Here is a 25702-nt window from a genome sequence, read left to right on the forward strand (position 1 = left end):
TAAATTAAATGCATTTAAAAATTTGATGTTTAAGAAATGTGTACATTTATATTAAATTTAGACATTTTTACATTTATTAAAAATAAATCTATACAAAAACCCAACTTTTTTTCTACATTGTCACGAAGGTGTATTTGTGTGTAGAATCTTGGGGAAATTGAATACAATTTGGAATAAGGCTTTAACATAAAATGTGGAAAAAGTGGAAGAATATTTTCAGATTATTTCCTGTCGGACCTTTTGTTTTGCAAAAATGATAAATTATAAAGGACGCTAAATATATTTTCCAACATCTGTTCTGTAACTAACAGAGAAACGGACACATATTTAAAATGCATTTTATTTTCCTTTCCATGAAACAAAAGCAGACAAAAAGTAGATGAAGGGCAAAGGGGGAAGTGGGGAAACAAGTATATAAAGAGATGCAACCTCTGGCGTCCTGAAAAAAATATGTACATTTTGGAAAGAATATCCATACAAAACATGCCACATACAATAAAAATGATCATTATATTTATTCGTATTCCCTAAAAGTATCTCTGCTGTACAGATGCAATATCTTTTTTTTTTCTCTTATTTTAAAAAGGCGAGGTTTAAAAAAAACCTTCGATTTGAGCAAACGTTATTAAATTAAAAGATCTGCAGAGAACTTAAATTAATTCAGAGAAGTTAAAAATTAATTCGGCTAAAATCCAGTGAGCACGTGTCGTCTCATCATGGTCTTCCCTTGAAATAGAAACATACCAAAAAATATATTTATATATATATATTTATATCCATATATATGTATCACTGTTTGAGATACTTGATCAATATCTACCACTTTAGAGAAGGTCTCTGTTATACAATGAGAGTGCAATTCATTACCAGGTTAAGTATGGGGTTAACTTTTGAGTATTACAATAAACATACATGAGGCCAAGGAACCATTTCACAAGGTTTACCAACACATTCACTTCTATAGGGAAGATATTCAAAAAAGCAAACCACAAACAATATTCTAGGAAGTTCAAGATTTTTCCATTCAAGACTATATAGATCCAATTCTGACTGTTTACTGGAAAGGTTTTGGTAGTCAACAAGCAGTAGCATAAATAAACACAAACCAAAGAAAAAAAAAGAAAAAAAAAAAAGGACAAAAATAAAACAATACATAAATACAAATGCTATGCACCATTGTACTGCTTTATGCAAAAAAAAAAAAATAATTCTTTAGCACAGCTCAGTAATCGCCTCGGCTTTGTTTTCCCTCCGTCTCTACAAACTCGCCTCTAGGAGCTTATAGCAAAAAAACAAAACAAAACAAAAAAACCACTAATAGAAAAACAGGTAAATGCAAAAAAAACAAAAAAAAACCACTCTGGTTCATATACATAAAGATATTAAGTTTGCAAATTTTACATATATTTATATTTATGTACAGCTTTGTTAAAATGATATCCAGTGGTTGATTTTTTTTTCTCGTTTTATTATTTTCAGCACTTTCGCCTTTATTGATTACAAAGGGGGTCGGATAAAGAGCCGCTCTCCTCCCTCCCCCTCTAATGCATATACGATATATACAGTTTGTACAACTTTTGCATTTTTAAAATCATGTGAGGTCTTAGGTTGGGGGAGGAAAGAGGGATCAAAGTCATATAGGAAGGCGGAGTTTTAGTAAAGCTCCCTTTAAAGACTTTCATTTTCTTTATTTTTATTTTTTTTTTTTTTTACACAGAAATGAAAACAAATGCCCCTTTTTTATTCCAATAAGTCTTTCCCTGCCACCAGTTCAGCCTCAATAAGACAGTACCAGCACTGGGAGGAAGTTAAAAGTATGCACTCTATTGAGAGAGAAGTGTGTGTGTGGGGTGGGGAGAGAGGAGGCATAGAAACACTGCAGGCTGGACTCAGGCAGAGGAAGACTTAATTACAGTAAAGTTTTAAAAAACAGTCCATTAAATAACAGAGAGGAAGAGACATGATTCGCCGGTTGGTTGGTTGAGGTGCGTGAAGCGATTGTGTCGTCTTGAGGGAATTAAAAGAAAGCACTGAATGGGACAGTAGTCATGCATCCACTGGCTCCGCTAAAAGCGACGGGAAGGTGGAGGGTTTTACTTGGTTAATACGGATCCACTACGCAAAGTTCATTCACACCATTTTAGCGAGTGAAGAGGTGGATTTATTGTGCTTTCACAAAGCTAATATGACTTTTGAGATGCATTTACAAAGAAAAAAAAAAAACAACAAAAAAACGGGAAATTAATATTCCCCATATGGGCTGGTGGCATTTATGACGCCCTTTTACGCTTCCAATTTTGATTTTTCTAACGAAATATCTTATCAAAACTGATATATTCCTCTGTATAAATAATCCATGTTTAATAATAACAACGTTGGCTCCTTATTATTGTAAATCAACATCAGCATAGAGTAGACAGAGCAAATCTGCTGCTTTTAGATTCCCTGCTTGTCTGAGAAGGGCTACGCCCGTTAAAAACACACCCCTCCCCCACAGTAAATCCACAGTAGCAGTTAACAGTATTTTTCTTTTTTGTCATTTTTCCTTTTTTTAATACAAAGCAGTCATTTCCCGCTAAATCAGTGAGGTAGACTGTGTCAAACCAACCCCGACCTTGGGCCGCCTGGAGCCGCAGATGAACAGCATCTGAATTTTCATTCCGTCGATCCGTGTACAGTTCTTACGTCAAGATTGTCTAGCGAGCCAATGTCCGTGTTGTCGACGAGGACTTTTTAAGGGGAAAGTGCCGTTTCCTGGGAGGTCGAGAGGGAGGAGGGGCGGGGGACAGGAGATAGGTCCGACTGCAAACGTGAAAATGCTTTCCGTAAGTTCGCTCTCGGTGTCTGGACATGGCTTCTTGTCAAAAGCTCCGGTCTGCCGGTGCTGAGAGAGCGGAGGGTCAGAATCATTTGGTGGAGTTGAGGATTGTTTTCCAGCCACTGCGAGCTTATAGAAGGTAGACAGTAGATTAGGGCGGAGGTGGAGGGTGGAGGAGTGGGGTCACTATCCAATCATCAGTTAGAACCCTCGCCCCTTCCCTCATCGAACTGTTTTCTGTAAAGTGATTGGTTGTTTTTTTTTTTTTTTTTAATGATTAATGCTCTTCAGACCTTTGGCTACAAGATGTCAACACTTTATAGTCTTTTATTAGCAGAGGACTGCCTTCCTCCATGTCTTTTCAGAACAGCTTATGCACTGGCGATGTAGGATTCAAAGGCTTTGGCGCAGGAGTGTTGTGGCAGCAGCGAGGGCCACTCTCCCGATTTCGCTTCCTCCGGGCTAGTTCATCCACTTTCGGCAATTCCAGGCCCCGCAGTGGCAGGGGATCTTGTGCTGATCGTCTTCGAAGTCGAACTGGTAGTCGTACGTCAGCTGGAGGTGAGGAAAACGAGAATGAGAAAGCGAAAATGCTGCCGTTTCTTACACAACGAGCAGCGGGAATGGGAACAAGTGCATCTCAGCTCACCTCTTCTCCTTTGGGGATCCTGCGGCTGGAAATGATGATGATCTTGTCTTCTTTGTCGAAGGTCACGACCTCAGCAACGCAGTTGGGGGCGCAGGAATGGTTCACGTAGCTGGGGGGCCGGAAAAAAGATAGAAGTTGGCAACAAAAACTTTGAAGCTTTTTAAAATTTTTACTCGATCGATACTCACCGCGCCGGACCGCCGGTTAGGGTGGCATCGATCACCTGCTCGTTGTTGATGCGGAACATGTAGATCCCTCGGTTCTACGACGAAAACGAAGCTTTACCGTTCCAGCAGGACAATAATGTACTACACTCCCTCAATATAAAGCTCTTTATAGAAGTAAAATAATATAATTAACGGCAAAAAGGAGTGGCATTAATACAAATACATTCTATATGCACCAACAACGCAGCTAATAACCACTTTATTGGCCTTGAAAAGCGAGAGATTGATTGAAAACCTAAAAATCCTGTCTGTTCCCGACCAGTGAGCGCAGCATACGCGAGTGGTAGTGATGTGATAAACAAATAGACTAAGGATCTATAAAAGGAAAAATAAAGTGTCGACTGTGGATTCAGGCTGCTACACAGTTGCCTTCAGCTAAACGTCTGTAGTTTTTTTCGGGGTATGAAAAGGAACAATCAAGTAGAAAATATCCCCAGGGTTTTCCCCCAATGTATTACAGGCCCTGGGGGGGCCGGGGGGCCTCATTGAGCCCCCTGGTGAAAATGCTCAATGAACTAAGAGCATTGATATTCTCTTAGCCCATTTATGTTTTGGGCCGGTTCTAAATGTGATCAGCATCATATTGCGTTTTTAGATCCACTAACTGATGACTTAATTTGGATTTAACAGAAGTGCAAATAATTGATATTCATTTTAATTGTATTTTTTATTTTCTTTTATTTGTTGTTTTTAAGATTCTATCGTTGTGGCTTTCAGTACAGCTGGCAATGACTTCCAGTAACATAACTACCCAGAAATATTCTACATTTCTTGTCAACTTAACATCTTTCGATACAAAACCTCGGTGCCCCAAACACCGGGCTTCGCAAGTTTTCTGGGGGGAAACCCTGATCCCACTGTCAATAAAACCTGGGGACAAATTGGAGAAAACACCAGCAGAGAACAGAAAGGCCGCAGAGTTTAGTTGTATACTCCGTCTCTTATGGAACATGGTGAAAGTCTTTTGCGTAATTCAGACCTAAGCTAAGTAAGGATATTCTTTTTTTTTACATTTATTAATGCTAGCTTCACTAATCCCTTTATACAACGTGTGAAGGACGGTTTAAAATGTCAGCTCAAAGTCATTTAGAATGATAAAACACTATTTCACACTAAATTCTCTCTCACACACAGAGTGTGACGTCACCTCTTGCCTATAACATATAATAAGAGAAATTAAAGACTGCTTACAGTGGGAAACAAATGTTTTAAGAAACTGGAAATAATTGATATTTGCTTGGTACGTCTTCTAAACAAAAGCCGTTCCATGACCTCCCATGAAGCTTTGGGCTACCTGTGACTCGTAGATCTTCTCGCGGCGGTTGGCCACCTCGTTGCGTATGACCGTGCCGATGTACTCGATGACCATGGTGTGCTTCTCCAGGTCCTTGGCAGCGTACAGCCCCAGGCCCTGAATGCGAGACCGCGCCAGGTAGACGTTGTTCTTCCACTCCGTCTTCAGTCGCCGATACTGGGAGGACTTGGAGTGCACGAACTGCTTGCTGTACGGAGTGTTGAGCTCCCCGGTGAAGGTGCTCTGGTAGGCCTTGGAGACGCTGGTGCTGTTTAGAGTATGAGGCCTGTGGACGGAGAGAGAAAACGATGAGCGCTTTGTGATTTAAGTCGTGTGTGATCCTGGAGGTATTTTAGGACTGACTTTAACATGATTGAAAGAAAACTAATGACGATGGGGAAAAAGGAACTAGCATCTTCCTCTGTTATGATTTTAGAGCAGCTCATGAGGCTTTTTTTTTTACCTTTTGCACTGTGTGGCAACCTTTGGCTCAGAGCGAGCGCTGCCTGTGGGGTTTATCATGAGTGGGAGCTCCATCAGAGGGTGTCGGCCGTATCGGAACTGGTAGTTCTGGCAGCTCTCAACTCCAGGCAGCTGAAGCGTTAAGAAAGCAGCTTTCAGTCACGTCGGATCTGACAAAACAGTTCTCTAAAACGTGGCGGCTATGGTGTTGGGATTTTGTCTGGCGCTGTCTGTCACCCTCAGATCAACAATGAGTCACCGTCGGAGCAAAACGGAGGGTGGAGGCAAGGGGGAACAGATTCTTACCGACTCAGTGATTCGCATGACAGCGTGGACGGTGAGTCCGTACATCTCCTCTCCCTTCACATGTTCAGTGAACAGCTTCAACATGGATGAATCATCTCGGAGTTTAGCCACCTGCTGAACGATGCGGTCCCAGATTCCTGCGGAACGAGGGGGGCGATTTTACTTGCATGACAGCAAAGTATCTCAAGCTTAATTTCAATAAATTGCATATTCAGAGCCTTGCTGAAGAATTCACTTCTTCACATTTTGCCACATTACAACAGAAACCATCATCATTGTAAAGTAGGAGAGTGATTAATGCTTTTTTTCTTAAGTTTTACCACGCATAAAACCGTGAGAAATGTGGAGTGTATGTAGCCAAATTTTTTTTTTAAAAATCAGCAATAACTGATCTGCTTTACAGGGCTCTTGGTAAAGAGTTAACCTGTTGGTTTTGTCTCAGCATGAAACAGTTGTTCTATTAAGGCCTCAGGTTGTACAACGGCTTACAGCAGAGCTACGTTAAACCACAATTTCTGCCTGTCTGTGAATTGTTTCGTAAAGAATATCTAAAATATTCAAGAGACATCGCAGCAAGGGAAGCTGAAACACCTGGACATGACGCCAATTAATGTGTTATTGGTTGGCATTTGCAAAGCAACCAATCCAGGAGTGACATTGATTGTCCTTGGCACTGATTGGCTGTTTCCCCCAAAGAGCGGAGATTAGGATAACTGTAGCTGTTAGCTTCTGCGGTAGTGCTAGAACAGTTTCTATTTATTAAAGCATAATAAAGCATATTTAGTGCTTTACAATTAAACTAAGTAGTTCTAAGTGTTTTAGAGGGAGGGTGAAGCATTTACGGATTATAGCTTTCTGAGAAAGGTTGTGGTCCCTCCATGAATACTGGGGATCAACTGTACACTAAAAAAATAAAACACTGATCACCGTCCCTATAATGAAACATGGCAGCATCGTACCGTGGGATGCAAATCTTAATAATGGCCCAGTCCAAGTCCAGATCATCTTATTGGAAATCCATCACAAGAATAAAGACTAAATGACTTGTAGCTGTTACTGGTATAAAAAGATGGTTTGGCAACATATTGACTCATGTGGCTAAATACAAATGCCCAACACACTTTTCAGACTTAATTAATTAATCATTTTCATTACCCTTTACCTTATGCACTACTTTGTCTAGGTAAAATCTAAATGAAAAAAAAAAAAAAAGAAACATTCTCTTTTCTTCTTCCATGGCAAAAAATAAAAAATATGAGTGGTATGAATACTTTAGCAATGCTCTGAATGAGACCGTGGTTGTTACCCTCAGCAGTAGTGTCACGGTAGTGCAGGTCCTCCATGCCGTGCTCCAGGACGCGCACCTCAAACAGCGGGCGGCCGTCGTCCTCGCCGATGCGACAGCGGTAGCGGCAGCGCTTGTTGGGCACGCGCGTGCTCCAGTAGATGCGCGTGGCCTCATAGCCAACGGGGAAGATGGCGGTGGGCGAGTGGAAGTTAGCCATTTGGGAGGGCAGCAGCTGGCCGATTGCGTGAAAGATGAGCCCGCCGACGCGAAACAGGTGGATGCGGTCGCTGCGCTGCAGGATGCTGGCGATCTGCTTCACCTCGTCCCGCTCGATGTAGACGCGGCGCAAGACGGCAAAGGTGCTGAGCTCGTCATCGCTGGGGCCCTTCAGCTTGTGCTGGGTGCACAGCATGGTCTTGTCCTTGAAGAACATGCAGCGCGCCCGGATGGCGCAGGCGAAGTGGTAGACGTTTGGGCATCGCAGCCTGTTGCAGCTGTTGGTGGCGCCGGTTTTCTGGCAGTAGGCGCAGAGCGTCCGCAGCCCTCGGCGCAGGGCGACCTCCACGTTGATCAGAGCGCCGCCCTGCGTCTCGTACACCTCGGTGGACCACAGTGCGCAGTTGAGGTGCACCCACAGGTCCACGTCTATGTTGAGCAGCCGCGCCGGCCCGTCCGTGGCGCCGTCCCCTTCCTCGTGGCAGAAGCAGCATTTGCGTTTGTCCCGGGGCAGCTTTTCGGGTCGGAGGGTGATGCGCAGGCGGTCCATCAACTCCGACACTTCCCGGCTGGTCTCTTTCTTGGAGCCACCCTTCCGTATGGTGATGACAATTTGAAGGCGCTTCCAGCGAATGCCCCTCCATTTTTTCAATTTGGGGTGTGCCACTTCCTCGTCGGGTGACAGAGGCCTGCGCTGCTTCATGGCTTTAGGAGACGAGTCCATGGCGATGGGGGAGTCTTTAGGAGAGTGGGCCGGCTTAGTAACACAGTTCTCCTCCTCTTCCTCCTTCACAACGGGACTTATACCATCCTCATGTGACGCGGTGGGATCAGACTGTTCCAAAGACGGTTCAGTGTTCAACACCGAAGCAGGAACTTCGGTTTCTGACACATTCGCTGGCTGAGGAGGAACGCTGATGGCAGAAACTGCGTCCTGTTCAGACTTGGTCTTAGTTTGGACACAGACTGGGCTGGTGAACGGAGGAGTCGGAGACGCAGACCTTTTGGGTGATTCGGCTTCTTCGCCGGTGACTGGTAGAGCTGGAGGAGGCTGAGGAGGAGAAGGTGAAGGAGGTGGAGATTCCTCCAGCGGTATAACAGGAAGATGGCGGACGTCCAGATCGCTGACGTTGGTCGTGTAACAGTGCTGTGCCGGTTTGTCGTCCGTCTCCTGGAACTCCTGCAAGAAGGATGCACAAGTAAAATCTGCAGCTTTTTGGGAACAATGTCCTACGAAAAAGTTAAAGGAGAACAACGATGCCAAACCTGCTTAATAAGTGCCAAAATGTCTACTTGTTTCTTCAGCGTGCAGCCTGGGAGAGAAACATCAAACTGCCTCAGCCACTCATCCTGACTGAGGGAAGTGCTATCCTTTGTGCACAATGCCCCTAGAAAACAAAACAATGTTGACATTAGCAGTGCTAATCTATCAGCTAATTAACCAAATGTGGCACACCTGAAAACAATCTCACAGTTGTTGCACCGTTCTGTTAACAAAACATTCTATCAAAATCTAAATCATAAATCTGCTCAGTCAAGAAGTTCGCTCAACATTAAAATGGGTCAAAGGAATATATGATTAATCAAAACATATGTAAACCTATGGATTCATCGTTTGGGTGTACCAAACAAATACAATGTATTGCAGGCAATCAAACTAGAATGAGTTAATATGAATCTCTGTGCGATTGAAATGATTTAATTAAAATATGAACCGGACCTCTTTGTTTTAACATAATAGCAAAGAAAATCTTCCAAACTAATTTCAAAACGAGGCTGATTTGTGATTAATGTTTACCGTTTCAACACTGTCATCAGCAAGAGCAAAGTGTGCTTAAATCTGCGGCTGCATTGCAGCATCTTTCTCTTTTATTCCCTCTAAGCATCTTAGATACTAAGAGCCACTTCAGATGCTGGCATATTAGACATTGAAAGATTATCCATCTGGCCCGATAAATTACTGGCAAGGACAGTTTGAATGTGTGGCGCAGGGAATATAACAGTCACCAATTATTGAATCCTGTCAGTACTGTGCAGCTCTATTCAATTCTAGAATTTAATCTGAAAGCAACTCATTCAGGAATATGATCTGGAAATGAAAAAAATAAATAACATTTTCTCCTGAAAGACATAAAACGCTCACCTGAGTGACCAGGTCCTTTCTCTGTCCCTTCCACTCCAGGCAGCTCAGGGATTTGCGGAGGGTACGTGACTTCGTAAGTACCTGGCATTTTAATGCTGAGCAGCTGAGCCATCGCCATCATTACATGATTAAGTTTCTGTAGACAGAAAGTGTCAGTGTTAAGTTTTAGCTAAATTTGAACTTAAAAGAAATCTAGGAAAAAAATTTGGCTGTGAACTATTACCTTGGCTGCAGCGGATGACATCGTCAAGGTAACAGACACCTCATTACTTTTGGTCTTGTCCCAATGGTTGGGCATGGAAACGGTCTTGCCATCAGGTGCTTCAAATGGTTTGTTTTCTGGGAATGCTGCAAAATAAGTGAAAAGCTTCCTTACTACACTCCTGCAAAGCCTCTAAACAATTTGTTTTGGTAATCTTTACGTGTGATGTCACAATGAAGACGCCGCTTGATACCTGGAATGGCGGTGCGAGGTATGAGGGGTATGATGGGAGATATTGCTCTCTCTGTCTCCTCCTCTTTAGGCTCCAGCAGGTGAGGAAAACGTGGATTTACGTCTCCTAAGTTACTCTCTGGCGACGACGCGGGAATGATGGTTTCCGGAGTGTCCTCATCATCGCTTTCCATCCTACCGGGACGACACACTCCACTTCATCAGCTCTTTCCAAAACAACACTCCTTCACCTGATGGAGAACTAGAAGCGATATGAACGGTTGTACCTGATGTCCTCGTTCTGGTTGTGCGGCGGCGTGGGGAGGGCCGCCAGGATGTCTACGCTTTTCACCTCCTCTGCTGCAGAATCTGAAGACGACGGTATAGAAATGAAGCGTGTGTAGAATCCAGTATGAACTTCCTAAAACATGAACAGTAATTACCCATCGGCTTTTCTGCTGCGTCAGTGTCCTTCTGGCTGTCAGGGAGCTCCTCGCCAGCAGTCACCCCATTCAGCAGCTTGTGCTGCACCGATGGAGGTGGAGTCGGCGGCAGGGAGGAGGGCGGTGTTGGAGGGTTGCTGAGGTTACTCTGCAGGTACAAACAATTATGTTTAGGACTTTCTTCTTGATGTCACAAAGTGTGAGTTTAGTGTAGCCTTGTAATACCTTGGTGAGTAACTGAGAGTAGTAGTCTGGGATGTTGTCCAGAACTGCGTTTCCAAACGATCCCTTCAGCTGGTCCTTTCCGCCGGCTGGACTACTGCCGAAAGGAGCAAAGAGATCCAAGCTGGCGCTAATCGAGGGCTCCATCAACGGCAGCAGAGACAGACCCTGGTGGGAAAAGGTTCATTAGGTTTCCACATGTTAGGAGTCCGTCATTTAGGAGATGCAGTATAAGCCGGGTTTACCTGTTTGAGTTGTTTTATTAGGGTTTCAGCGCTTTTCCCAACATCCTCCTTTTTGTTCTTCTTCCGTGAGTTTGGCCCTCCGCCTCCAGGTGGCTTGTTGATGCGCTTTGGCTTTTGTACTGGAGCCCTTTTAGTTAGAGACTGCAGATCCTGGGAAGTTTGAAAAGACAGGAGATATATTTCGCTCTGAACGAGGAAGTGGAAACAGTTTATTTGTTAAAACGTGCATTTGCAATTTCACTGTGGTCCATTTATGTGGACTGAGGAAATCAGTAGGGGCAAAGAAAGCTATAACTGGGTACATGTGGATGCACCAGTGTCTCTGTACGTTGAAGGAAATGAATGCAATGGATAGACTGATTTTTTCCATTAAAACTTGCTGCTGGTAAATATAAGAAATCTCCCTCAAAATATGGAACATCTACCTGAACTTGGTACCAAATGTATTATAATTTGACATTGAGTTTTACTTTTTTAATTTGCCATTGTCCAACTAGACACTCTAGACTTTTGTTAGTGGGGACCTGAATGCTCACTTTACAAATATTTCCAAATCATCCAAAATATTACCTCCATATTACGTGGTGTCCCTTGAAGCTTCTGCTCCAGCATGGCCAGTTTGCTGTTGATGTGGCCATTGATCTCACTGTGGATGCCTTCGGAGGGCCTCTGCGCATTCAGCTGGAGGTTCTTGGTTTTTAGCAGCTTCTGCAGCAGCTGCTGTCCCGTCTCGGTTCTGGGACCTTGGGTCTCCGGCACATTTCCGGTATTAATAAAGCTTGTGTTGTTCCCAGCGGAAACGGTTTCGCCCAAGGTTTCTCTCTTTATCACCCCAGGATGCGCCTCCGAGGAGCCGTCACACTGAACCTCCCTCGGTTCCTGCTTTATGTTCTGTATCGGGATCCTACATTGCTCCCCTTGTTGAGTGTAGCTTTCTGTGACCTGCTTCAACTCTTGCTGGACGCTCATGCCTCTCTGTGGCCCGTTGGGCGTAGTTGGGGCCGTCTGAGGCGGCTCACCACTCGACGCCTGACTCTCTACTTTCATCCCTGGACAATCAAGTGGACTCCTGGCTCCAGGTGACCTGAGTGGAGAGGCCTTGACCTGGCTGAATGGACTGCCTCTCCCCGCTCTGTTGTCGGCGACCGAAGGCGAGGAGGCGTGAGAGGAGTAGGGCGAGGCTGGGTGTGCGGGGCTCATCCCAAACGGACCTCTGGGAGAATAAGCGTGCGACGGGGAACCCGGGACGCGTCCCGCTGCGGCGGCCATTAACGCTTGCTGCTGCGTCTGGGTGGGAGTGGGGGGTCGCAGGGGCTGATTGAACACGTGCCGCTGTGGATCTCCGGGGGAGTTGACATGGGGTTGCCGTGGAGAATTTGGCCTCAGCATGCGGTTCTGCTCCATCGGGGAATGTGGCATCGGTAGATGACCTCTCATTATGTGCTGCTGCTGCTGCTGCTGCTGCTGCATCAGCTCCCCTGCTTGCGGCTGCTGGCCTGTGACCATCATTCCTTGCTGCACCTGAGAAGCGACCGCAGGTCGCTGGCCAAACATGCCCGGCTGCTGCTGACCGGCCAGAGCTCCGGGTTTGCCTCCATAAGGCATCTGATTGGCTTCCATCCCCATCATTTGCTGCCCGCCCTGCGGCGCCTGGGCTCTCAGTTGACCCGGTGGACCCTGGCCAACGGGCATCCGCAGCATCTGACCCTGATGGAGTTGCCTCTGCGCGATCAGAGCCTGGATGTGTTGGATCTGCTGAGTTGGGGGAAGATTGCGCAGCTGAGGATTCTGGGCAATTATGGCTGGGATGTTGATGGTAGCGCGGATCTGCGCTGGTGGGACCCCGGGTCTCTGTGGCATCATCCCTTGCTGCTGAGCTCTCAGCATGCCCATCATGGCTTGCTGCTTCTGCTGCTGCGCCATCAGGGCTTGCTGCTGCAGGTTCATACCCATCGCAGTGGGAGGAGCCTGGCCGGGATTATTCGGAGGCATCATCTGCTGTTGCATGCCTGCTTCCTGTGGTTTTTGCGCAGCATTTTGTTGTTGTTGTTGGGTGAGGAAATCGACGGGTTTGCCCTCCTCTTTTACACTCATCAAGCTGGGTTTGTCAGCGCAGACAGAGCCTTGCCTCTGGACACCAACAGGAAGTTGATGCTGCTGCTGTTGTTGAACGACTCCGGTTTGCTGGTTCACAGTCCCACCAGCTTGTTGTTCGTGGACAGATTGAGAATTTGAATGGTGATGCTGAGTTAAATACATCTGATTCTGTTGCTGGCGGCCCTGGTCCAGCGGGTTATTTACTGAGCCTTGCTGTGAGCTCTGACTGGGATTAGAAGGTCCACTCTGCTGTGGCGGAGTTCTTGAATCAGGACTCAAGATCCCTCCGTCTTTGGCTGCTGAGTTCTGGCCGTCGGCAGATCCCTGCGGCTGCGGCGTGTTACTCCTTGCTGAAGGTGAGGAGCCCATCTGTGGGGTGGAGGGCTGCGAGTGCCCACCCTGGTCCTGGCCGGACTGACTAACCATTGGCGTCACTTGTCTCTGCTGGGCCATTTGCTGCTGAGATGCAAGCATGCGCTGAGCAAGGATATTCTGTTGCTGCTGCTGCTGAGCCGGGGCTCCCCGGAGTCCAGGGTGACCCAGGGGCCCGGAGACGCCCTGCTGGCCCATCATCAGCTGGGGCCTCGGTTGTTGATTAACCATCAGCCTCGGCTGAGCTGCCATCATGGCCGCAGGCTGGATGGGCTGTCCTGGTGGCGCAGCGGGCTGACCTCCCACCATGCCTTGCTGAACCTGCACCATGCTCTGCTGATTTGCCTGGTTGGCGATTATTCCCTGCTGAGTGCCTGCTTGATGCTGCGCCATGAGCTGACTTCCCATCATGCCCGGCTGCGACTGAGGGATTAGACCGGGTTGTTGGTTCGGGTGTGGCATCGCTTGTTGACACATCATCGCCTGCTGCTGCTGGAGCTTTGCCATCTGCATCCTATGCTGAAGCTGCCTTTCTTGAAGAAGCCGGGGGTCCGCCCCTTGTACCGGGGCGCCCTGGGGGAAAAACCCAGCCGGAGTTCCAGAGGGACCCGGAACTCTGGGACCAGGAGCTCCGAGAGCAGCCGGAAGCTGCTGCTGCGGACCCCCCATGAAGGGCTGGCCTTGGGGCATCCGCAGAGGCATCATGCCAGGGTGTTGCCCCATTACTGCTGCCCCCTGCTGGCCCATCATCATTTGCCCTGGGACCTTAGGAAACATGTGAGAGGGTCCGCCTTGAGTAGGATGAGCTGGGTTCAGCAGACCGGAGCTCTGCTGATGCTGCTGCTGTTTGCTTCTGTACTCTGCAATAAGGTTGGTGTGCTCCTTCTGCTGCTTGCGGACCTACAAGAGAATATTTATAAGCATTATTATATGTCAGGACTGAAACTGAAGATTATTTTAATAATCAATTATTATTTATATGAGAAAACAAAGATTTTATTGCCTAAAATGTAGTAACATAGCATTCCTTTAGTAAATTAGAACTGGGTGAAGCTAAAATTGCTGCCTGTGCAGCTTTGGCTAAAATCTGTTCACAGAAAAATATATTTTTATCTTAAATGCAAAATGACAATATTTTTTGCACAGTTTTGGTTTAATTACTACAGTGAATATGTTTTGTTTTTCATCAACTAGTCTTTTTGACTACTCCAGTTGATAATTAATCGATTACTAGATTAGTTGACAATTATTTCAACAATCAATCATACATATTACAACAGTTTAGCTGTCTGATGTGAAATCCAGGGATTTTATTCTGCAAACCTGGTCGAGCTGTTTCTGAATTTTGCTTTGCTCTTCGGTGACCAACTTCAGTTTCTCAGCATCGGCCTCTGCGAACTCCCTGCCAGCTTTCTTCGCCGTGCGCTGCTTGGCGCAAAGCGCTTTGCGTGACTTTCGGTGAACACCGATTTGCTCTTCCAAAATTTTCAGCTGCATCTGGAGAAGCTGTTGGGTGTGAAGGAGCCACTCTTCGTACTGGTGCTGCTCTGCATCATCTGCAACAGAAGAGGAAACTGTAGCTCGCGCACAAGATAACTTGTGCATCTCAAACTCATACTGCATGTAAAACATACTGATGACTCCTTGCACAAACTGAGGAGGATTGGGTCTTGACTGAACGGGATCACTTGTTTCTCCCTCCTGAACAAGGACAGAGATTGTTAATGATAATTTGGATGAAAAGTTATTGTCCAAATAATGTGTGTTTTCTTTATAGACAAGTGAATACCTTTGGCGGTCCGGGTGCAGCCTGAGCAGGATCTGTGCCAGGTGCAGAGGCCAGCCGCTGGGCAAGCAGAGAAACTTGTTGCCTTAAAAAAAATCAAATGAAAACATTGTAAGTTACCAGCTACTACCTCTGACCACAGCTGTATCCAGAAATTCAGGTATTCAGAGACATGAACTTCCAAAATCTGGCCTGACTAGAAGAAAGCTACAAGAAGTCCCACTTGTAGTTGGCTAAAAGCCAAGTAAGAGACACAGCAAACATGAGAAAAAAAAACTAGCCCCATGTTGAAACATGGTGGTGGCAGAATTGTGCTATGGGGATGTTTTTCATCAGCAGGGACAGAGAAGCTGGTCAGTGCTGATGGGAAGATAGATTTTGCCAAATACAGTGGAATACTGGAAGAAGAGCTGAGACTGCAAAATGACAGCAACCCCAAACATCCAGCCAGAGCTACAATGGAGGAGTTTATATCAAAGCATATTCATGAGTTAGAATGGCCTAGTCAGTGTCCAGCAACTCAGAGGCAAAAAGAAAAAAGAAAAAAAAAAAGTCATGCCTCTTCTAATCTGACTGAATTTGAAGCTTGTGGTAGTAAGATGACAAAATATGAAAAAGTATGAAGATTATGAAGAACTATCAATTCTTGAAAGGTACTGTATTTATTGGGACAGTTTTTTTTCACTTTACCTTAAGTGGTACTTATTGTGAAAAGCTCCTAAGACAAATCAAGTCAAAAATACCTGTTGATCCCAGGAGGAACAACCATAGTCGGATCCTGCGCCAAGACTCTTTTAATCCCCTTCAGAGCCACCATCTTTGCTTTGGCAATGGGATCAATGATGTCATCCGCGGGAAATTTATCCAAATCTGCAACTAGGTGATAAATTTCACGATCAACAAAAACAAAACTTTACATAACGGACTGCTTGGTGCCCAGTCGTTGTGCTCACCTTTATCTGGGAAGAAGTTGTTGGCCAGCGGTGATTGCTTAACCACCGGTTGAGGCTGATGGCCGAGGCCTGCGTGGATTCCTGGCTGCCCTGTCCTCATCATGGCTTGCTGGTGAGCCATTGCCATTTGAGGGTGAGGCACCACTCCCGGCCCCATCATCCTCTGCTGTTGCTGTATCATGTGTGGAGCACGCGGCACCATTGCCGTTTGTTCCATCATTCCCTGTGCCGGTGGACGAGGCTGATGCTGCAGAATCAGTTGCTCGGTTCCCTGCGGGTTTGGATGTTGACTTGAGAGGCCAGGAAAATGAGCGGGGATGCCGCTCTGTTGAAGGGAACTCAACTGTTGCTGCTTCTGCTGTTCTTTCTTTTCGTGCTCCAGGAGGTCTTGGATGAGAAGAGGCAATTCGCCATCTAAAGAGCTCTCTACTTTTGCCAGGTCTACTGCAGGAGAGTGCTGGCCCCCGACATCTGGCAGCCCCAGAGGATCGTCCCCCATGTCTCCATGTGGGGCACCAGGGGAAAATGGATCCCCTTGTCCGGACATGGAGTACTGAAGTCTACCGAGTCTTACAGAACTGAGACAGGCTTGCTGGGTTTCCTTTTGCTCTGTCTTAGCTGTTGATGCGGTCCCTCCGAGAAGTATCGATACAGCCTCTCTCATTTCATTTTTGACTACAGATTGTCCCGCTTGCAGCTGAGGGGTGAGACATTTGTTCTCTACTTTGACTTTAGAATGATCAGCACTTTCTGCAACAGGTGGGACTGTGGAAGCAGAATCCTTCTGGGAAAGCATTAAACACTTCTGCCCCGGCTCATCTTTAGCTCTGTCTTCAACCTTACAGCGAGTAGATCCAGCAACCGATGAAGGTGTTTCGCTCTCTGCTTCTACCAGCCGCAGCTGGTCTGAAAAGACATCTTTGGGATCTCCCTGATCCAGTTCGGGGTCGGTGTAAGCTAGGATGTCAAACTCGTCACCATTTAACAAATCGTCCAGATGCGGGTCGTTGGTTTCCAAGTTGTCCAAGTTGCCTAAGTCATCGTCTCCTTTGTCAGGATCCAAGTCGAGAGTCAGATCATTTTCATCTTCCACGCCGCCATCCCCCGATCCGTCACCTAGACCCTCAAGGTCCGGCTCTGGCAGTTCCTCGCAGGGCCCTACACTCGCAGGCGGAGGGTCCGTCACCAATCCTTGATGTCCAACTCTCTGTTGCTCGGTACTTTGCATGCCAGATTTGGAAACGGCTGCCTGAGTCTGCAAGTGGGGCTGTTGGGATACTGTTCCGGTGGTCTGTGAAGGTAGCAAACCTGGGACGGACATAGCACCCTGTGGTACCCCCAGCTGCGAGACGCCACTTCCATCTGCTTGCATCCCTCCAGCTTGAGCTATGGGATGCTGCTGGAAGTAAGACGCAGCCAAATCCTGTTGCTGGACAAAGAGACGTGGTCTTTGCTGGGGTGCTCTAGGTATAAACTGAGGCCGTAGGGGGAGCCTTTGTGAGTTGTGTCTCAGTTCAATGAATTGGGGTGGGGGGCCTTGACCCAGTGTCTGCAGGTTTTCGCCTCCGTGTCCTGGCATCATGGTGTGTGGGTTCTCCATGCCCTGCATGTTAACGCCAGGGTTTAGGTTCTGTCTAATGCCCATCGCTTCAAGGCCAGGCTGGGGTAATCTTCTTTGACCTGGACCCTGGGGTTGCCATTGAGGAGGGAATGGTGGACGGCTAAACATACCAGGAGGTCTGATGGACCCTGGAAGCCTGTAAGAGACAAATATATAGGTTAGTTGGAAAACCATGAGATAAACCTACAATAGTTAACTAACTTTTAGGTCAGTGTTTCCCCCAGAAAACTTGCTAAGCCCGGTGCTCAGGGCGCAAGGTCAGCCATCCAGCCGTTTGATATTGATTGTGATAGATATCGTTATTGTTTTATGGCCCCACCCAAGAAAACAGAACAGCTAAAAATTTCTTCCACTTTCCCCTTTTTGACATTACAAAAAACTATTTAAAAGTAGTATTTCTTACAATATAAATATAACATGAAGCTCTCTGTATAAAATGAACGTTTATTCTAACTGTTTGTTCTTTTCCTTATCAAGTTTTATTTTAGCATTCAAAACGCAAGCCCAACGTAGCTCTCTTTAGCCCACTTCTGAGGTAGAGAATCAAAGCTTTAAAGGTCAGCTTTCAAATTGTCATTAATGGTATTACATAACAGCAACATTACTGAAGATTCTACTTTATAACAGAGCTTGCCTGAGTCCACTTGTATCCATAATGGCAGCTGTTCCTGTAGGCGGTGGGCGAATGAGCTTATCATCCATGCCTCCTCCGACCACGGGCATCTTCCCAGGAACAGAAACTTGAGCCTCAGAGGGAACAGCAGCAACACGGTCCTAAACGAAGCAAAGCTAGTTAAATGTACAGTCTATTTATTCTTGTTTGTTTTATACTATCAAATCTTTCTGTGAATGGTTAGGTTAACTTAATTGTTTTATAAAAAATTTTGCCACGTCAAAGTAAAAAAAACCCAACAACAATCAGTTCCCATTTCTCTCCCAACAATTAAGAAGATAACCATCTGATATTATCCACACAATAGCTGACAGATCTGCCCCTGCTGTCTATGTGCTACATGCTTTCAATTCTTCACACCATAGTGACTGTGTCATTGTAGCCATTAATGATATTGCAACAATACAATATCATCACAATGTGTCTTTCTTGTGTAATTACTGCAGAAGGTTTACCTGTGGGTAAGGTGGAGGAGCTCTGAGGGTCTTATCCTGTTGAAAAGCTCCCATCTCCCCTCCAGACCAGCCTGGGGAAGCGTTTCCAGCAGCTGCAGCAGCTGCAGCCTCTTTCTCCTGTTTGATTGTAATCTTCTGCCTTTGCTGCCTGATTATAAAGTCCCTCAGCTTTTGCCGCTGTTGAAACAAAACGCAAGCAGTGGTTTACAAAAGAGAAGACGTGCACCGACTGACTTTTAAACAACAGATTCTGAGAGTTCTGATACCTGCTTGTACTTCTCCAGTTCAGATGAGCTCAGTCCAACTAGCGAAGGTTCTTGCACAGCTGAGATGTCCGGCATTTCTTGTGCGCCTTGCACAGCCGGCTGATGAGGCAGCTCTGGAGGGTGAACAGAAGATAGTTCCTGGGATTCAGAACCAGGCATTGCCCTGGAACCAAGGGTGTCTGCTCCTTGGGTCAGCTGAGGCTGGGTCTGCTGAGGCTGACCTGGGACAACTGGGCTCTGCTGCTGGGTGCTTAGGTAAGACCCCGTGCTGGGGCTGCGATTAAAGGCGGGTTTTCCAGAGAGTGGGTCCACAGCGGAACTACTGTTGGGATGACCAGGAGGGGGCTGGTTGGGATGAGGCGATGTTTTGTAGTTTCCAGTTCCCTCGGAGGAATGAGAGGGAGTGCGAGGAGGTTTGTGGAGAGCAGCGTAGGGGTCTCTGGACTGTGGTCTAGAAGGTGGCCTGGAACAAGGGTCTGGGGACTGGAAACGAGGAGTAGCCGGAGACTGGACAGCATATGGGTCGGAGGACAGGCCACCAGGAGTGTGGGGAGACGGGACACTACCCTGGGACTGTGGACTGGAGGGGACTCTATGACCCTGATCCTGCTGGGTAGCTGGGTGTCTCTGGGCTCCCAGACCACAGTTGTCACCTGACTGCGGTCTGGGGGTAACCTGCGGGTGAGAGTGAGGGTCAGAGAAACTATGGGAGGGAGACTGGCGGTAGCCCTCTGAAGGATGGTTCGGGGAAGCTCCTGGATGAGGCGGTCCACCGTCTCCCTGGTGCATTCGAGGCGTCATGGGGGCCTTGAATAGACCATCCCCAGCCTCCAGCATTCCCGATGGAGACCCAGTGGAAAGCTCCAGTCTTCCTGCAACAGAAGATCGAGGAGAAGGTGCACTAAACTCAGCTCTGTGCTGTCCTGTACTGACAGGCGAGGAAGCCACGGCAGACGGCGATGGAGATGAACCAAAGTCTGACCGTCCCATCCCTGGCTGGCCTCTGAAAGGGTCTACATGCTGAGTGTTGTGAAGTGGTGAGAAGACCGGTGACTCCCCAAGGCTGGGGCCTCGTGAATGGGGACTTCCAGAAGGACCTAAGGCCTCCTGTGAGCCCTGCTGCGAATGTAGGAGGAGACCCTGCTGTTGTTGTTGCTGCAGCTGTGATTTGAAGTATGGATCAACGTGCTGGGCCCGTCTAGGGGTTCCAGGAGTTCCTGGTTGCATGTCAAAAAGGCTGAGGCTGTCTGGCCGTCCCTGAGGAGGACCCTGTGGGCCGGAAGCGGGGTAACCTGAGGAAGAGGCCTGCAGAGGGCTGGCCCCAGTATGGGAGAAGGGTGTGCTCGGATGCGAGTGAGAAAGGGGTGACTGGGGAGGAAGTTTAGCCAGGGGGTCAGTCCGGCTTTCAGCTGACAACGGGGTCTTAAGAGCTCCATCTGAGAAAAATACAGAAGATGACCCCGAATCAGGAGGAAAGGAATAGGGGCTGTCTGCAGAGCTCGGGTGGGAAGAGATGGATGTGGAGCCTGAGGGGGGCGGGATGTGGAGGTGTAGAGTCGGCCGCTCCCCTTTAGGACGCACTGCCTCCGTCTTGACAGGGCGGCACACCTGACTCTCTGCCTGCTGTAATTTCAACAACACAAAGTTAAAGAAGGTAGGGATTTACGCATGATACAGGTGAATGATGAAAATGTAACTTGCCTTTTGTGCCTTGTTAATCCTCTGTGCTGCTCGGTTGTCTTTGGCCTTTTGCTACAATGGGAAAATATTCCCGTTAATTAATTAATTTTTTTTTTTTTACTTAGTAAAACTAAACAAAATTGTCAAGAGATTAAAATATTCGCAATTTAGGAATGGGGTTATTTAAGTCAATATATGGTTTCCCTTTCCAATACGAGTTCACAAGCATCAAGTGACTGACTACAAAATAAAATAAACTGGTTCAAATGCTGTGTATTATGAAAAATACACTGTAAAAGTTCTCTTTTTTATAACAAGAACGACCTGTGTAACCACTAAGGTTTCTAGGTACCACCGATGTGTTTAAAAACAATAATAATGAGGACTGGGTTTTTCAGTGAGTTTTCTACAAGACAAAAAGATAAACATTGTTCTTTTCACTTTGAACAGCATGTTTAATTCTATAAGTTTTATTCAGGAGTTAATTTTTCTAACGTCCATGTTGGTAAAAACATTTAATTCAATAAGGCTCCCATTTGAGGTTGGTCATTATATGACGTTCATAATGTAAAGGACTGTTTGGAGTGCATTATTTGTTGGTTGGTATATTTCAAGTGTCATAAAGTTGCATTTTACATGCTAATGTAATATTTAGCCAGGTGGACAGTGTCTCAGAGCAGAAGATGCTCACAAAATCACGCATAATGCGGCCCATAATGCTAAAGGTCACACAGTGATGGAAGCACAGATGAGATGGAGAAGAAAGCAGAAAATAAACACAAATCGCAACAGATATAGTCATTGCCAAAATGTCACGCAGCGCTGCTGGTTAAAAACATACCAAAAACTGTCATTATAACATGTTTTTCTAAACTTTTAAGTTTCAATCTACGTAAATGGGATATAAACCATTTCACACAAACAAGAGCTGTAACGGATTATGTCTATTTAGTGTTGGGTGAGCATTGCAATAAGCCCCTCCCCACCGCCCATCTTCTGATTTCTACTGAAGCCCATTTAAATGCTACCTGTGATATTTCTACCCCAGAATAAACCTACCAAGTATGGAACCTTGTCAGCAGCAGACACCTTCCTCCAGATCTTCATAATCTGCTTACAGCGACTTGCCCAGTCTGGGAAAAAAAAAAGGGAAACATTTAGCAGTTGCTCCATAAAACTTCCGAAAGTCTAATTTTGACATAGTGATCTCAAACTAGGCTGTGAAGTATTTCCCGGCTCACTAACCTGGGTAGTCCTGTTTCAGCGAAGGGAAATTGGTATTGGCATAAAGAACCGGAGAAATGGTGGAGAGCTCTCCGAGCTCCTCGTCTTTTTCCCAGCGCTGGAGGCTTCGCTGGTTGTAGGACAGTCCATCACCTTCTGCCTCCGTGGGAGTGGGCGGAGAGGAGGGCGTCACTGGGGTTGAGGGGGTGGCCCAGGGGCTCTCCTCACCCCCATCAGGACTGAACAGTCCTCTCTCCCTGCAAGTCACAAAACAACATCGACTTTTGTAACTCTAAGAGCTAAACTGAGTATAAATAGCAGAGATACCTGATAGCTTCAAAATGTAAATCGGTCATTTTTAACAGCTGTTTATATATAATAAGTATTTCAGTAAATTAATAAGTGTTAAGCAGTTCGGTACTGGTCCTACCGCATTTCAAAGAAGGGAGACTGGGAGAGGCCAGGAAAAGCATCCATCATTCCAGCAGAGGGCAGCGGCCCTATAAGGGAAACAAAGATTAAATATACACACATGACTCATCTGTTCTTCAGTTATTATATTATAAGACATGTGACAGAAACTACTTTAATATTGATAAAACCCACAATATTAAAATCTTTGTTGATAACTCAGTTATCAGTTTAAAAAGAGAAATGAAGTGAAGTATTTAATGATCTTAGTCTGCAAATTACGTCAGCGCAACAGACACAGTTCGCTACACATTTTTCACTGGATTTTCTTCTTTGGTTTTCTAAAACATGAAATTATACACTGAGTTTAGCTTCTGATGAAGAAAAGATTGTGTATTTATGCATGTTAAAACATCAACATGTTAAGAATCAATAAAACTAAGGTTTGTGAAATCTGGACTGAATTTTCCCAACTTAAGTTAACTTCTGAGAACTTTGTTGTGTTGATAAAGATTCAGATAGATGGATTTCTCTGATTTGTTTCATGCCTGAACCAGAACCAGTAAACATAGATAAATGAATTAAAACTAGAAGACAGTCTATTTTACACACCTGAGGGGAGGGCTCTTTGTGGGACAGCACTGCGATTTAACTCTCCCTTAGTGCCCTCCAAGATGGGCTTCATCCCCCCTAAAGAAGTGCCGTCTGACACACCCAGAACCTTCCTGAAGAACTGCTCAGAGTCCTGACTCTCCACTCCCTGTGGAAGACCTGTCACAAGCAAAAGGGAATGAAAAACTGAGTATTTGGAAAGTTTGCAGTACTAGAGCGTTCGTTTTATGTTTCATGCAAATACACAGATAGATACCTCTCAATAGCAGGTTTCCATAGTGGTTATTCATTTACAAATAACCTTTGGATGGAGTTTCATGAAGAGATTCTCCTAAACTTCTTAAATTGCTCAAATCTTTAGTGGTATATGTATATCAGTTTAAAACGATCTAAAGCTTTCTGGTAGCTGTATAAATGTGGTTAAAGATGTTTCAAAACAGGGGCGGGGGGATTTTTCATTCAAAGCACCATGTTACGATTAAAATGATTTAATTTCCAAGATACATATGAAAAACTACATCCACTCCTCTTGTCTCAAACATTATGCTCTTCTACTGCTGCTGTGTGGTATTGCTTATTTATTTATCAAATATTTCTGAGTGTTACAAACTTCCTCTGACTTTAAACCATAATGTTTCAGACTGCAAACACTGAATTGAACAAAATGTATCGATTACAACAGTGACTGGGGCCAACTCTCCTCTCTGGTCGCCCAAAGTGAAAAAACATAAAAATTGGCATCAGCACAATTTCTTTAAAATTACACCTCTCCATTGGGTTTCTAATAACGCTATACAAGTTATCAAGTGAGGTCACTTTGAACAAATCATTCATAACAGGTTTAACGCTGAGAATCGCAGTGGCGGATAGACTCCCACTTTCACTGTGAGCCGCTGAGTGAAACCTGGGCGCTGCGGCGTTAGGAGTTTCCACCAGGTGGAAACTTTCCCAAAAAAAAACAGGCAGAGTAAATAAAAGTCCCAGAAAATATGTTAATTAATTAGAATCAGGTAATTACCTTCACTTTTTTCTGGCTCAGTGTCATGGAGATGAGCTGACTGCTCCTTCACTGCTGAGGAAGGAATGGGAATTCCTAAAATTATGGAAGATTTTTGAGCTAATCTTGAACAGCTTTACTATAATTGTAATGAATATGTTTCCCTCGACATCCCCAGAAAGTCTTACCTGTGCCGTCTCCCTGAGGCTGGGGTACTTCACCCCCCTCTCGCTTTACAGGAAAACTCCCATCCACTGCCCGATCTTTGGCTTCAGCACGAGAGAGAGAGAAGCACAAAGATGAGTCTATGAACATTTGCCAAGCTCAGTGTGGAACATTCAGGACAGTGTCACTGCTTCATTTAGGCGTTCCTACCTTCTGGGGCAGCAGTTTGGACTCCGGCTGGCTTTAGTAACACAGGCTGCACAAGGCATGCACCCGGCCTCTGGCCTGGAGCTACCATCACAGCTTTCTTACTCAAGTCTATTAGTGTCTTACCAAAGAAGGCCTCCTGAAACGCAGAAGCAGATTTTGTATATGAATGTTAAAAATTATTGAATAATTTAGATGTCACAACCTTTTTAAGCACAGGAGTGACAGAGAGTGTACAAACCTGGAGGTAAGCTGGAAACATGTCCTCCAATTTGCTCTTTTTTCTGCCCCGGCGCTTCTTGGCCTGTTCTTCACCTTCTGCTGGTTTGGGATCCATGATGTTGTCTGTGTCCGGGTGAGGACCTACACACAATCACACACATAGCATTCACTTCAACAATATGCATATAAAAGGCTAAGAGTCAGTTCACAACAAGGATGATAGGATATAACTTTGGAAAAGTTGGGCCGATACCAATATCCAGTATACATTTGGCTATTATGCCTGATAACCTATAGTTACCAACATTACCGTATATGTATTTTGCTAGCCTTTTGATAACTTGGAGAAAAGATTGACCTCAGTTTAACTCTCCATGCTACGATACTTTAAAAAAAATTACTAACATCAGCCAATACCAATATTAAAGCAGATATATGGTAATAAAGTAGTTCATGCACACATTATTTCCAATGCAAGGTAGAGATGTACACATTCCATCATTTCAGTGCCTGCTGCTCAAGTAATTCAAGTAAATTAAGATCTTTGATTAAGCCTTAATCAAAGTTTTGTTTTCATATTTACTTTCTTAAATCATATGACAATTTGATTTAATTGTCATATTAAATCAATTTGATTTAATATTGATTAATGTAAATCAAAGAGAGGCTAAATATCAGTAAATCCAGGTTCTAGTGAGTTTATTTCCTTTCCACACAGGAACTACTTTGAATTTAAAGCACTTATTACCACCTTTATACATTGTCCAAACATTTTTGACTGTTAACAGCACACAGCATTAAGATGTCCTTAACGAAAAATCTACTAAACAATAAAATCTGGCAATCTGTTGACTCCAACCTTCTTCAATGGTTCGCTCAATTGGCTGTCCATCTAACGTGGTCTCTCCAGCCAGCTGGGCAAAGAACTCCTTCTTTAAGCGTGTGTGACACTTCCTTTGTCGCACCATGAAGCCCCCAATCCCTAAAACACACGAATAAGAAATTAAATTTATTTTGAAAAAACTGTCATCCAGAAGAATTTATTCCCTTTCAATCAAGTGCAAGACTGGAGTGGAGCAGAACTACACACTAAACCTTCCACCAGGGCCGCAATGGAACAACAATAACAAAATGTGAAAAAGTTACAGGTGTGTTTATACGAATTCCAGATCTTGTAACTGCTGAGAAAAAAAATTATGTAGGAGTTAAAATGTC

At 45.3% G+C, this 25702-nt stretch overlaps 1 protein-coding gene across 8 annotated transcripts in view; it reads right to left on the bottom strand.

Annotated features, from left to right (window-relative positions):
- Nucleotides 1-322: 322 nt before the first annotated feature.
- kmt2d (lysine (K)-specific methyltransferase 2D) overlaps nt 323-25702 on the bottom strand; it is a 38204-nt gene continuing 12824 nt past the window's right edge. For 5 of the 8 annotated variants that reach the window (XM_028012148.1, XM_028012313.1, XM_028011510.1 and 2 more), the window contains exons 22-55: nt 25347-25469; nt 24507-24628; nt 24269-24404; nt 24082-24162; nt 23915-23989; nt 22897-23055; nt 22304-22373; nt 21895-22130; nt 21709-21782; nt 20671-20721; nt 18970-20592; nt 18704-18880; nt 18210-18349; nt 15955-17711; nt 15745-15877; nt 15005-15086; nt 14850-14916; nt 14539-14771; nt 11317-14115; nt 10747-10896; nt 10505-10669; nt 10280-10427; nt 10124-10205; nt 9859-10031; nt 9627-9751; nt 9404-9539; nt 8527-8648; nt 7063-8440; nt 5757-5893; nt 5452-5582; nt 4989-5274; nt 3656-3729; nt 3468-3576; nt 323-3373 (exon numbers count right to left, since the gene is read on the bottom strand). In XM_028012148.1, the coding sequence (XP_027867949.1) occupies nt 3281-3373; nt 3468-3576; nt 3656-3729; nt 4989-5274; nt 5452-5582; nt 5757-5893; nt 7063-8440; nt 8527-8648; nt 9404-9539; nt 9627-9751; nt 9859-10031; nt 10124-10205; nt 10280-10427; nt 10505-10669; nt 10747-10896; nt 11317-14115; nt 14539-14771; nt 14850-14916; nt 15005-15086; nt 15745-15877; nt 15955-17711; nt 18210-18349; nt 18704-18880; nt 18970-20592; nt 20671-20721; nt 21709-21782; nt 21895-22130; nt 22304-22373; nt 22897-23055; nt 23915-23989; nt 24082-24162; nt 24269-24404; nt 24507-24628; nt 25347-25469 (11447 nt within the window). In that variant the 3' untranslated portion in view covers nt 323-3280. The remainder of the gene's footprint in view (nt 3374-3467; nt 3577-3655; nt 3730-4988; nt 5275-5451; nt 5583-5756; nt 5894-7062; nt 8441-8526; nt 8649-9403; nt 9540-9626; nt 9752-9858; nt 10032-10123; nt 10206-10279; nt 10428-10504; nt 10670-10746; nt 10897-11316; nt 14116-14538; nt 14772-14849; nt 14917-15004; nt 15087-15744; nt 15878-15954; nt 17712-18209; nt 18350-18703; nt 18881-18969; nt 20593-20670; nt 20722-21708; nt 21783-21894; nt 22131-22303; nt 22374-22896; nt 23056-23914; nt 23990-24081; nt 24163-24268; nt 24405-24506; nt 24629-25346; nt 25470-25702) is intronic. The other 3 variants (XM_028012399.1, XM_028012569.1, XM_028012483.1) reach the window with 3 other exon arrangements.

Source organism: Xiphophorus couchianus, chromosome 1 (assembly GCF_001444195.1).
Source record: "Xiphophorus couchianus chromosome 1, X_couchianus-1.0, whole genome shotgun sequence".
Classification (NCBI taxonomy): domain Eukaryota; kingdom Metazoa; phylum Chordata; class Actinopteri; order Cyprinodontiformes; family Poeciliidae; genus Xiphophorus; species Xiphophorus couchianus.